The sequence below is a fragment of the Centruroides sculpturatus genome, unplaced genomic scaffold (genome assembly GCF_000671375.1).
Source record: "Centruroides sculpturatus isolate CEXI.00-Female unplaced genomic scaffold, Cexi_2.0 scaffold53, whole genome shotgun sequence".
Taxonomy (NCBI): Eukaryota; Metazoa; Arthropoda; class Arachnida; order Scorpiones; family Buthidae; genus Centruroides; species Centruroides sculpturatus.
Window position 1 is genome coordinate 401743 of NW_019384350.1, and position 13436 is coordinate 415178.

The window sequence follows — 13436 nt, forward strand, 5'->3', positions numbered from 1 at the left end:
AGTAATAACTTACCACTATGGGCTCCTAAGTTTTCTTCGTGCGTAGGAAAAAGTCCCCAGCTCTCCTCGGTTCTGTTTATAAGAACGAATTCATGTCACTAACACCACTAAAAAAAAGTCCATTTAGAGAATGCCTCCACCTTCTTCCCCCTTAAATTGTAAACGTAATTAATAGACGCCGGGCGTTATACAAAATTATTAATATTTTTTATACTCTTCTAAGCTGAAAATTCCGAAAATATCAAGTTTAAAAGTAAGCATTTTTAAAACTGAAATTTGTTTAAATATTAAAAAAAAACAAACTATCTTAATAGTTGTTTTTGATCTTCAGTTGTAACTGTCGTAGCACCATGTTACAGCAAGTGAAAAAAACGATGAGTTGAAGAATTTTTCTTTCATAATATCTTAAAACGAATTGTCATATGTTAAGTATGGATTTGAAGGAAACCATATCGTAAAGGATCCGTGTCCTTCGTACTCACTTTCAGTAGCGCGTTATAGCTTAGGTCCCAGGCAAATTTGAATTAAGAGGCCACCATGTACAGTTTGACTTCCAGGCATTTTTTTCGGGGAAATTTTTTAGAGTAAATATTTTATTATCAAAGATTTGTTTGGGGACTCCTGCTGGCGGGGACCCCAGGCGATTGCCCTTTTTTCCCATTGGATAACGCACCACTGCTCACTCTGTGCGACTTATATTCTTTATAATCTAAACTTTTTATATTTTTATTCTTTTTCCATCTTACGTTTTATAACCTGTAAACTAACCATTCACAAAATACCTTTTTGTACTGTACAGTACATCCCATAGGAATATAGAAGATAGGAAAGACTGTTAAATGCCTCTTTTTCTCCTTGTTCCTTATAAAATATTTATTGCCAATAAATTAGTTTCTGATAGAAATTACGCTTTATTTGTCTTTTCAAAAATAAAAATAAATGAATAATTAATAATAAAAGTTCTGAAATCATAATTGAAAATGATCGCAACTTAAGCTCAGCTTTTGTACCCAGTTTTTTCCCCTTAGTTCTTCGTGTACTTTTTGTTTATTTTTTAAATTCGAAGGGAATATAAAGCGGGAGAAAGCTATGTCGATTTAAAAGAAGGACAATCAACGAGAAGTAAGCAATTTACGCACAATTCTACCTTTTTTTTGTGTATTTTTTCCGTAGCAGGTACACTCCCATTAGTACCATATTTCTACGCTAGAGGCGCGAGTATATATTTCGTAATACTGTAAAAGCAGGCCACAATTGTTATTGCCGGTAGGAGCTTGTGCTTGTAGGTTGTGTGTGTACGAAATTGCCATCGTTACGCGAAGTTATGTCAAAAATGAATTTAGAACAGGCTCAGGACGCCTTCGATAAGTTTTTAGAGGGCGTAGATGAATATCACGTCGCAGATTTCTTAAATTACATCAACAGAAGATGGTTTATACAAGGTAAAGTCATAGTCACGTGTTGTTTGCGCTATCTCTAATGTAAGTTACGTTGAACACATTGGCTTTGTAAGAGTAAATACGTTCCAGTTTGTTGATAATATATTAAATATCCACTTTGAAAAAGTCAAATAAATTTTGTAGATAATAAATATAACGTTTTAAGAGAATTTTTTGAAAATTAATATAATTTTATAGTTTAAAATTTGTTTTTGTAGCACAAATTTATTATTTTTAGTAAGAAAATCACATAATCATGATGAAATTCTTTATAAAGAGAATACAAGAATTTAATATCAATCTAGGTGTTGGCTAGATTAAATTGAATTATCAAGAAATTGCACACACCATTAGCATTAATCTTAAAGATGTCAATTTATTTAATACTTGATTTTTTTTCTTTACACACATACTGCATGTTAAGTAAACAGAATGAGAAATGAAAGACAATCTTTTAGAACACCATATGTAAGCTATATGAGAAAAATTCCATTCCCACTCAGATNTCTTTGTTTTATTATTTTGTATTTTATTATAGTAAAATACAATATATATTGTACAATAATTTCATATGATCGAGTGGAACAAGGCAGTGATCCGCCTTGCTCCACTTGATTTAACGAAATGACTTTGATGTTCATGTGACAGTTAACTTCTATGAAATTGCTTAATCGATTTTAAATCATTTTTGTGCACATTATAATTCTTCTTGGTCTAGGTTGTGACACAAATGGCATTTTAAAATTTGACCTGCGACCGAAGATGTACAAGGTTAAAGTTCACAATGTTAAGTCTAAAGCTTAGTTCACACAGAGTGCAATTTGCTAGTGAAAGCAAAAAATAACCAGTCAAACATAACTCGTTTGACGGATTATTTGCTCTGTTTTTCGCTTTTGCCAGCAAATTGCGCTCGATGTGAACTAAGCTTAAGGGTTAGTGGACCAAGTTGTCCAGCCCACACAGGTAAACATAGTTTGTATGAAAACAAAAATGGTTTAAAATATTTAATAACAATAAATTTATATATGGGCATCCCCATGAAACTGACCTGCCGTAAGCAACAAATCATTAGTTATAAAAGTTTCCATAATGTTTTTTTGAATAAGACTATTTTTTTCAGTTTTTCCTAATTTTGTTTTGTTCCAATTGGCCATATTTTTCCAATATGAAGATTGTAATAATTTATTCAATCAGCGAGCATGGTCCGTTTTATGTGGGAGTATCCTGTATAACAAAATAATTTATAAAAATTTTCAGTTTTCAAACCATAAATAAGTAAAATTTTAATCAAATCATTGTTTATAATTTAAGTAATCATTTTATAAAAATTAATTATCTGAAATATTCATTTGTTTTGTTCATTTCTAAAAATTCATTAACAAACCGGTTTACTGTAACACAATTTATAAAACCTAGAGCTTGGATGGGCCTGTGACAAATCTGATACAAAATGTTTTCATATGCCAACCAAAATTTTTGGAGTTTATTATTTGATCTAGTGGCAAGATGATGCTACAGAGAAGCTAGAATTAACAGATTTTTCACTAATTTGCCAATTCTGCTTGTTAATCAGTATATCACAGTGATGTCTTGGAAATAGGCTGTTTGTTTCATTTTCTTATTTGTTTCTTTATTACATTTTATATTTGGTATAGATCTATTCAATAAAGTTTATTTTAAAGCTAAAATCAGCAATATTTTCCAGATATACTCACATATTTTGGAAACCATTAAAAATGGAGTGGTTCTTAACCTTTTGGTGAACGTCAGATTGGAAGGACAGAACAAATTTGTTTATTTGCCTATAAATCCTTTTTTTAGTGGTTTCCAAAATAAAAGTTTATTCTATTAAGTTAAAATATACAACTCTGAAGATGATGGGTATCTACTTTTTAATGTGATACCTGGGTTTCATACCAGAAAACAGCTGTCGGAGGCCCACGTTTGCTAGACTTGTGAAGGGTTACCCACCCGACCTAGAAAATCATTAAGTTTATCACAGCTTATGAAATATGATATTCTGTTTCTTTGATAAATTGTTTTTCACTAGTTTTTGTGCTTGATTGATTGATATTTTTCATCTTGTTAGCATTCTTTTTTATCATAAAAATATTATTTGGTATGTGTGATACCTATCAATAGAGAGGTTGAGGCGCATGTTTTAAACGTGTAAACGTGTACGTGTGACGTTCGGCGCCGCTTTCCCGTAAGCCTAAAAGTTTGACAATGGTGTTTGGATAGTCGGTGGTGTTTCGCTCGACATTCCAAACACCATTGTCAAACTTTTAGGCTTACGGGAAAGCGGCGCCGAACGTCACACGTACATGTTTACACGTTTAAAACGTGCGCCTCAACCTCTCTAATAAGATCAGGGAATTTTTAGGTTAAATATCAATAAAATAGAATAGAGATGATTATTATAAATTTAAATTTCAAAATATTTTAAAGAAACATTAGTATAAATTTTCAACAAATAATCTATATTCTGTTTCATTGGTATATTAATAGAAGGATAACAAATACTGTTATCTATATAATTATCTACTTTAAATAAAACTTTCTTTTTACATTAGGTATTGTGTAACAGTTATAACTATACTTATTTTTGTAATATAAACAGGTGTAACTTTGAAAATGAACAGTTATTTTAAAAAAATCTGTCAATTACAGATAGGTGTTTGGGGGAAAACAAAAATTTACGATCTTTAGTTTCAAAATTTCTATAAAAATTTAATAAATTAGTATAATTATTTTACAATACAACATCTCAGAAATAATCTTATGAAATAAATTATAAGAAAATATTTATCATTTTTGTCTTATTGTAATCTATCTTTTGAGAATTTTTTATTGTTAGAATAATAATAAATTTTCTATTTTTTTATGTCCATAGACTGCCGTGGTGAAGGACCAGCTATTGCTTATATGCAGCTTCGTGATATTGCAGAAGATATTAAAAGTCTAGTGCCTTTCAATGCAATATTACCATCAGAAAAAGTAATTCAACCAAAGAAAGGAGAGGTAAGTATTATTTAAAAATGTAAAAATTATTCAATTTAACTATTGATTTATGGAAGTCTGATTCATTTCACCTTAATTAAATAGTGAGTCATTAAAGAAATACTCAGCAGAAACCAAAACTCTAGTTTCAAAAATGTAAATTTAATGAAAAACAAACATTTTTGATTTGCTTTGAGCAATCTTTAGATTATGTAAACATTCAAAAGGTTGAAATGGCACCTGATTGGGTATTAGTGTAGGTGTGTGTGTGATCATGAGTGGATGGTATTAAAATTGGACTTCAAATAAGGATGTCCATATCTGCAGAAGTGTATAGTATTGTTAAAGAATTATTTTCTACAAATATTTCTATCTTATATATTTAAATATAGACATAGGATAAAGCATATGAATTTAGTTAAGATTAAAGATATATATTTTATATATAAATCAAAACTTGCTTTTTTAAAAATAATTATAAAATATGTTCTTATTCTATTCTAATTCATTGTCAAATTGAAAATATTATCAATAATATGATCTTTAAATCCTGATTTGTTCTTTTACAAAGAACAAATTCCTATGATCATTATAAGAACACAAAACGATGTTCTAAAATTTAAATTGAATCACAGTAAGTGAAAGTTTTAGTAATATATATAAATTTTTTTTTAACAGAATGCTGACTGTGATCCACAGTTTACTGAACACGTTGATGCATTTTTATATGAAAATTATGAACTTGATGATTTGGAAAAAGAGAATAAACTAACTAGAAACTATTGCAAGAACTGTCGTTCACGTGAAATAGCTCCTTTAAGTATGCAGTTTACTTTATCAAATCTAAAAGAAAAGGCATATTATAATTTAAAAATTAAACTTTAATTATTTATTTATCCAGCTTTTATATCCCATTCTGCATCCAGAAGAAGAATTGAATTCATTTTTAATAATCTTGTTCCCTTCTCAGATGCCCAGTGCATCTTGGATGTTGGTTCAAGACTTGGTGCTATGTTGTATGGAGTAAGTATTATTTTATATTTTTAAATTTGTGTGTCATGTGATATAAATATTTAAAAACTTTCTAGGCATATTTATACACAAGAATTCCAAAAATAGTTGGCATAGAGTTAAACGAGGATCTCTGCAAGATTCAACGTCAGATTATTCAAAAACATAAAATGGAAGACAGAATTGAAGTGAGTATTTTTAATAAATTCAGTTTTAAAAAAATTTAATTATTCCAAAATCCAATAAATGAGTATTTGTAAGTTGACAGAAAATAAACAGGATAAAGGTTGGTTTATGCTATCAAAAAATATCTGAATTTATCTACTGATCTTATGAAGTTACTAGAAATTCCCCCACTAAGCATGAAGGACTCTGGACTGTGAGGTTGGTTGGTTGGTTTGTTAGAGTTTATTGGCGCAAGGGCCATACAGGCCAAGCTGCGCCATAGCAAATGGTATATATAAATAAATAAATAAATATATATATATATATATATATAAGATGTTCAATATAAATAAATAAACTAATAAATAACAAAATCAATAACAAAACCACATATAACAATATACATATAAATAATAACAAGATATATACATAAATGAATAAATAAATAAATAAATAATCAACAAGGTATATATATAAACATAACCTAGATAAATAATTAAATATGTCTATAAATGTTATTCACTTTCAAAAAGTTCAATAATTTGTCAAGATTTGGCCTCTGGCCCAAAATCTCTCTCAGACTTGCATTTCCAAAATGCTGTCTATGACTTTGATAAAAAGCTGTGCAGTTGCAAAGCATGTGTTTTACACTTAGAAAGCAGTTGCAATGCTCGCATACTGGCTGGTCTTCACCTTTCAAAAGGTATTGATGAGTCAACCGAGTATGCCCAATTCTCAAACGAGTAAGAATTACTTCAGATCTCCTGTCATACTGTTTATTGTGTGTCCAATTTTCTATATTTGGCTTGATCTCATGTAGTTTATTGTGGACTTGTGCATTCCACACGTTTTGCCATCTCTCTGCTAGTCGTTTTTTAACTACTAGCTTCAAATCGCCTCCTTCAATACGCATTATATGCTGTGAAGGAGTAGCTGACTTTGCAGCTGCGTCAGCTTCTTCATTCCCTTTTATACCTACATGGCCTGGGACCCAACAAAATTTTACAAAGAAATTACTCGCAGTAAGATGGCAAAAGAGCTTACGAATTTTAATCACTATAGAGTGAGAACTAGGTTCACATGAAATCAAAGCCTGAAGTGCACTAACTGAGTCAGTGTAAATAACACAGGAACGATGACCTTTCCTATTTATATACTTTAAAGCTAGATAAATAGCATGCAACTCTGCAGAAAAGATGGAAGAATTCAATGCAATTTGTTCTGCCACGATTTCATCCTGGCAGACAAAGGCTGAGCCAACGTAATCATCAGATTTAGATCCATCTGTATAAATAGGAATTAAATTCCTGTCACGGTGTTGAATTTCTGCAAAGTGCTGTCTGTAGATGTAGTCTGGTGTGGATTCCTTAGGAAATTGCTTTAAGCTAAAATCAACACTTATCAAAGGAGTTGACCAAGGTGATATACTACAGACCTCTAGCTGTGAAATGTTGCCTGTGTTTAGATCAATTGTGCTACTCACATTCTCCATTCTTACGGCGAATGAAGGGACACTGCTTGGGCGAGCTTCAAATAACCTTTTCAGCTGAGTATCTAATACTGTACAATCAACTGAAGGTTTAGTGTGAGATTTCTGTTTTATATAGTAAAATAGAGACAACTGTTCTCTCCTGATAGATAGTGGAGGCTCATAAGCATCCACATACAAGCTTTGTACAGGAGAAGTTCGAAAAGCACCAGTGCACAAACGTAGTGCTTGATGGTGAATTGGATCCAGCATCCGAAGAGTAGATTCTCGCGCAGAGCCATAAACAATGCAACCGTAGTCCAGCTTAGAGCGGACAAGGGCCCTATAAATCCTGAGCATAGAAACTTTGTCTGCTCCCCAGGATGAGCAGCATAGTACCTTTAAAAGGTTTAGAGATTTTAAACATCTACTCTTCAGGTTGCGCAAGTGTGGCAAAAATGTCAGTTTTGGGTCAAAATAAACACCCAAAAACTTAGCCTCATTCACCATTGGAATTTTATCGCCATTTAGGTGAATTTCTGGATCCAGGTGCAAACCACGCCTTCGGCAGAAGTGGATGCACGATGTCTTCGCTGCATTAAATGTAAACCCATTGGTCTTGGACCAATTATATATGTGATTTAGGGAAGTTTGAAGTTGTCTCTCAATGAAATTCATATTACTAGACTGACAGGAGATCTGAAAGTCATCCACATACAAAGAGTGTTTCACACTGGGAGGGAGACAGTTAGCTATGCTGTTAATTTTAATTAGAAACAGAGTCACACTCAAAATAGAACCTTGAGGAACACCTTCTTCTTGTGTGAAGAGCCTAGATAAAGTGTTGCCCATCCTAACTTGGAATCTTCGATTCTGTAAAAAGTTTTTTATAAAAATTGGCAAATTACCCTGCAATCCAAATTGGTGTAGATCACGAAGTATCCCGTATCGCCAACAGCGATCATAGGCCTTCTCTATGTCAAAAAACACAGACACTAAGTGCTGTCTTCAAACAAACGCTTCGCGTATAGATGTTTCAAGGTTTACCAGGTTATCAGTGGTACTTCTGTTCCTACGGAAACCACTCTGATGTGGTGAAAAGTATTCCTTTTTCTCTAAGATATACATTAGACGCCTGTTTACCATTCTCTCGAAAAGTTTACAGAGACAACTTGTCAGAGAAATTGGTCTGTAATTAGAGGGATTCTTGTGATCTTTACCAGGTTTGGGAATGGGAATAATGATAGATAGCCTCCAAAAGTCAGGAAAAGTATGTTCTGTCCATATTCTGTTAAACAGATGCAAGAGATTAGAAATTGTTTGACAGATTTTTAATCATGCTGTAGTGGATTTTATCCGGGCCTACAGCACTATTCCCCGAGCGAGAGATTGCTGTATGTAATTCAATTCTAGTGAATGGCACATTATATTCCTCATTAGATAAGGAGTAAAAGTTTAAACACTGTTTTTCTCTTTGGGCTTTATAAGCTTGAAAATTCCTTGAATACGTGATATTGCTGGATGAAGCAGAAAATGTTTCACCCAATAAATCAGCAATACCCTGTATATCGCTGATTATTGTGCCATTACTTTCCAGCATGGACAGAGAGTGAGAAGCATATTTCTGGACTGTGAGAAAGTAGAGATTGAAGAATTGAGAAGAGTGCAAATTTCAAGAGAGTAGCTAGTGTTACCACAAATTAAGTAGCTTATACTGCCCATTGAAACATACTTAATGCATGATAATACATTTTTAAACAACAGGCTCATTAGATCGTTACTCTTAATTGGATAATAGAATGACATGCAGTTGCTGTAAAAAGTTGTTTTATAATAATCCTTTATTTAAAGTTTTTAAATTTAATGAAGTAAGTTTTTAAAATATGCCATTTGCCAAATTAAGGGAAATTCTGTCATCAAGCATGAACTAAATGAGGTCATTGATGTCACCGCAACATAAGTGCGATCACTGATCCAAAATCGAATAAATTAATTATCGATTTATTCTATATCTATTATTTCGGCAAAATAAGTAGCCTATACTTTGTCAGAACATTAAAGTTTTGTTATATCCATTTTATCTGGATTGGACAAAAATTGACGGAGTTGTTATATGAAATTCACACAACACACACACTTAATAATAATAATAATAATAAGTTCCTGAATTGGCTTTAAAACCACCTTTTTAATTTTTCTGTTCTTATTTTTAGAGTAGAAAAATTAAAAAGCAGACAAATTTGATTTTTACTGTATGTGCAAAAACAATTGCATACAGTGTGTATATTTGTAGAAAATTTGATTGGGAGCATTTAACATTAACATTTCATCAAGTTTTCAATGGAAGATGTACTGTACACAAATATCACATATGATTGAAGTTTTGCTTCCATTTGGAGAAATTGGCAGTGAAGACTTCTTGATGATCTAAAAAAAGCTTTTGGAGAAGCTTCAATAAAATTTAACAATATTATTTGAATGGTACAAGAGGTTTAAATATGGCTGTATTGCAGCCATAGATGACTCCAAAAATGATGAGACCACCCAACACTATTGAGAAAGTTAAGAATTTAATTTCTGAAGATTGGAGGATAACAATCAGAGAAGTTGCAGAAGAAATCATTGTCATACAGAGCAGTCATTCAATCACCTGTAAAGATCATGCTTAAAAAGAACAAGCAAGTTTGTTTCCTAGATATTGAACCAGAAAAAGGAATGTTGAATGGTCTGCCAAAACATGCTCTGATGTGAAAATGACAAGATGTGGTAACTTTTTGATCATGTCATACATTCAGTAATTTGTTAATGCTGTACACATAAATATTCTTATCTTAAAGAAGAAACTTTAATCTTATGAATCTATTCGTTAATTTCAGATATAATAGATAATTTTTTCATTTTATATAAAGAAACAAAACATGAAAATATTGACAGATGCCTGAATGATTGCAAAGTAAAGATGCTGGTATAATGGACCATCTAAATTAGAGCATTAAATTTTTACAGATGGTCAAATATTGAGGAATAGTTCCATATCTGGGTCAAAATGACTAAAATAAGCTACTCTATTCTTCCTCATCTGATTATACTATCAAAGTCCCACCCAAATCATTTGTGAAAAAAGATGCTTTCAATCCTTGTCAATTTTCTTAAAAACTATTTTATAAGTTTCATTCTGGTTTTTGTTTATTAATATAATAATCTATTAAAAAGATTATTTTTTAAAATGATAGAAGAGGGGCTTACGCCCGAAATGTGTCTCAGCCAACAAGATATTCCCGAATAAAGATTGATGTCAGAAATGCCCAGTGTCTGTCTATGCACCTAGTTGTGACAGTAAAAACAGATAAAAGACGGCACTGTTTCATCAGAATATGCAATAAAAAACTTAATTTGTGTTTTAATAAGTTTCTTTAGTTTGAGTTTACATTAAAAATTTTATCTAAAATGTTAATTAATGATTTAAAAAGTTGCCAAGTCATGGATTTAAATCAAAATAAACAAGCCTTAATCTAACTTTCAATTTTTTCAGGTAATCTGTGATGATATCTGCAATCAACCTGAAGCAGTTAAATCTGCAGATATTATTATATTAAATAACGTGTTTGAATTTTTTCAAACAGAAGATCAACAGATAAAGGCATGGGAATTTTTGAAAAAAAATATAACTAAACCTAAAACTCGACTGATTACCATACCCAGTTTAGAGTCTACTTTAAGCATTTTGAAGGTATTTATAATTACTTTTATTAAAATATATGTAATTATTATTAATGCTGTTTTATAAAGTTACAATTTTTAAAGTGTAATTCTTAGTAGTACTGTATAATTAAATTTTTACTAGTATTAAGATATTGTATTGAAAGTACAAAATAATCTTATTTTATTCTAATTTAAATATACCATATAAAGAGGATATGTGATAAAATAAATCATTTGTTTAAGCACTACATAAAGTAGAATCTTCAGTATCTGGTTACACTGGCAAATGGCTGTGTGATAAAGTTTCACCCTTTATACTGTGGGTTCTGAATTTGAATGTAATCTGTATCTTTATAATTTACATCAGATAATATGGATTGGCCATCATTTTCAACACTTACGTTTATGCAGATGTAAGAAATACAAGAGGAGAGAGACAAACAGGACAACAAAAAATGTCATATGCCGACAGGAGTACTGTTTTTTTTCCTCTAGTTGCATTCATGCAAAAATAGGAAGGAAAAGTCCAATGAATTTTACAATGAAATAATAAAGTAGTTTTGTTTAAAGAAAAATATTCATGACCTCCCTGTGTTTTGGCAGCTACTTAGACCATTTTCTTCATATTTGACAGATTTGTGTGCTCCATCATTACTATTCTTGTCCTTGCATGAAAGTAAGGCTGCTGAATTACTGTGCATGCGCAAACTCAAGAGGAGAGAAAAAGTTCAACAAGTTGAACTTTTGACACGACGGAAACTAGTGCAACCATTCCCCTCTTATACATAAACTGCATCACGAGTTGAATTCTGATCCTAAAAGTTTCCTTTTGATTTCCCCCCTCTATTCGTGTCTGCATAAATGTATCCTTACCCATGTTAGTAAGCCTTATTGTGAGTTAGGTCTCCCATAATGAGCAAAATTGACTGGTCATATAAGTTAATTGCTAATTCTTAGTAAAACTAGATTGATTAGTTAACACAAAGTAGCAGGATACTGAAGGTCAATAAACCAAGCTGAAATCTAGCTTTTTATCAATTACTAGTTAACTTAAATTTAAATTGTCAACTTAACTAAAACCTATATATATATATATAAGTATTTATTTGTATTCAATTTTTCAGACCAATATTGATCTGAAGACTTGGGTTCGAAAATTTCCAATAACAGATCCTATTGTGGCAATGTCTTTACAAGAGCATGATGAATTATCAGAAATTTGTGTGTATGAAGTAATATAAGTGATATTACCAGCATTTTGTTTTAAATTTATAATATTTTATAATTTAAAGAAGATAAATTTTGATAAAATTAAAGTTATTTTTAAATTATGCAAATAAGAATCACACCAAAATAAGAAAAATTCTAGTTAAATGAAAATACTGTGTGCACTTTTCCCAGAAAAATGAGTTTTGACAAAATAAGTTTGGGGAGGGGACAATGAAGAAGAAATTCTAGTCTTTGTTCTTTTATTATCCACTCTCATTGTTTGATCTTTCCATCAGAGTTGAAAAAAATAAGAATATTCATTAGATAATTGTCAAATAATAATCAAAAACATGATTGTCAATGTTTAAAAAAGTGTGTACTGCTTAGAAGTACCCCAATTTGATTTCACTATAAAAAAATTAATGATTAAAGATATAAGCTTTCCAAAGATTTTAAATGAGAGAAAAACTTACCAAATTTCATTGAAAAAAAAAATCACCATGTCTGTGTGCTCCAGCAGTCAGTGACAACATCAAGATGCTAGGACATGCAGCAGTGTACATAGCAAGAAATTGCCTGCCAGGAGTGCATCATTGCATGGCTGCAATGATGCACTCCTGAAGGTCTGACCAAAGTTACATAAACCATAGATTTCTTCTTGTGGGCTTACATGAAAGATAAGTGGTTGGATTAAGAGGTTGTGGGGGCCATGCTATCGGGCATACCATACCATGATGTGTCATATGAAAAAAAAACTATAAAACTTGATGTGTTTTCCACTAGATGCCACTTTTTTTGCATTTATGTATCTTAAACCATTTTATATGGCAAATTAAAATTGGGTACTTTCAAGTGGAACACCCTGTATTATTAATAAAATTTGCTTTTACTGTATACACTGAAAGTTGCGGTATAAGGAAACCCCAAGATATTATGAAATGCCAGCAAGGAAAAAAGAATAATTTGTGGGAGAAATTGAACTAGAAAAAGTGAAATTGAGTTAGCTTTGAAGCTTTGATTTAATAATGTCTGTGGGGAAAATATACCCATTAATGGGCCACTAATTTAGCCTATTAATAGGTTCATTTTTTTCACAAACATAGCTAAAAGTTAAAACATGGAAAAGAAAGATTTAGTAACTTCTTCTGTTTTGATATGTTGAAGCAGAAAAACAAGGGGAGAGTTTTTTTTTATTGCAACTGATGGGCGATTCAACTATGGAAAACATTGTATACAGAGGTACTTATGGTAAGGAAAAAGGTTTGATTCTGCATCATCGGAATATTATGGATAAAGACAAAATGCCAAAATTATTGCTTGAATATTCACCAAAAATGATTAAACTAAGCAGTACACTGTCTTTGCATTTCATTTTATGTCTTACATATATTCCAATTAATAATATATCTAAAATATATTATTAATTTTATATTTAATATAAT

The 13436-nt window shown here is 31.2% G+C and overlaps 1 protein-coding gene across 1 annotated transcript; it reads left to right on the plus strand.

Annotated features, from left to right (window-relative positions):
- The first annotated feature begins 1240 nt into the window (after nucleotides 1–1240).
- LOC111637591 lies at nucleotides 1241–13409 on the plus strand. Its single transcript, XM_023383113.1, has 7 exons — nucleotides 1241–1442; nucleotides 4333–4460; nucleotides 5118–5259; nucleotides 5341–5462; nucleotides 5528–5638; nucleotides 10616–10813; nucleotides 11910–13409. The coding sequence occupies exons 1-7, from the start codon at nucleotides 1325–1327 to the stop codon at nucleotides 12024–12026; spliced, it is 936 nt and encodes a 311-aa protein (XP_023238881.1). The 5' UTR covers nucleotides 1241–1324; the 3' UTR covers nucleotides 12027–13409.
- Nucleotides 13410–13436: the final 27 nt, after the last annotated feature.

Coding starts and splice junctions, on each gene's coding strand:
- LOC111637591 (XM_023383113.1), top strand. CDS start 1,325: ATGTCAAAAATGAATTTAGAACAGGCTCAGGACGCCTTCGATAAGTTT. Junction 5,463..5,527: donor TTGGTGCTATGTTGTATGGA/GTAAGTATTATT, acceptor AAAACTTTCTAG/GCATATTTATACACAAGAAT. Junction 10,814..11,909: donor CTACTTTAAGCATTTTGAAG/GTATTTATAATT, acceptor TCAATTTTTCAG/ACCAATATTGATCTGAAGAC.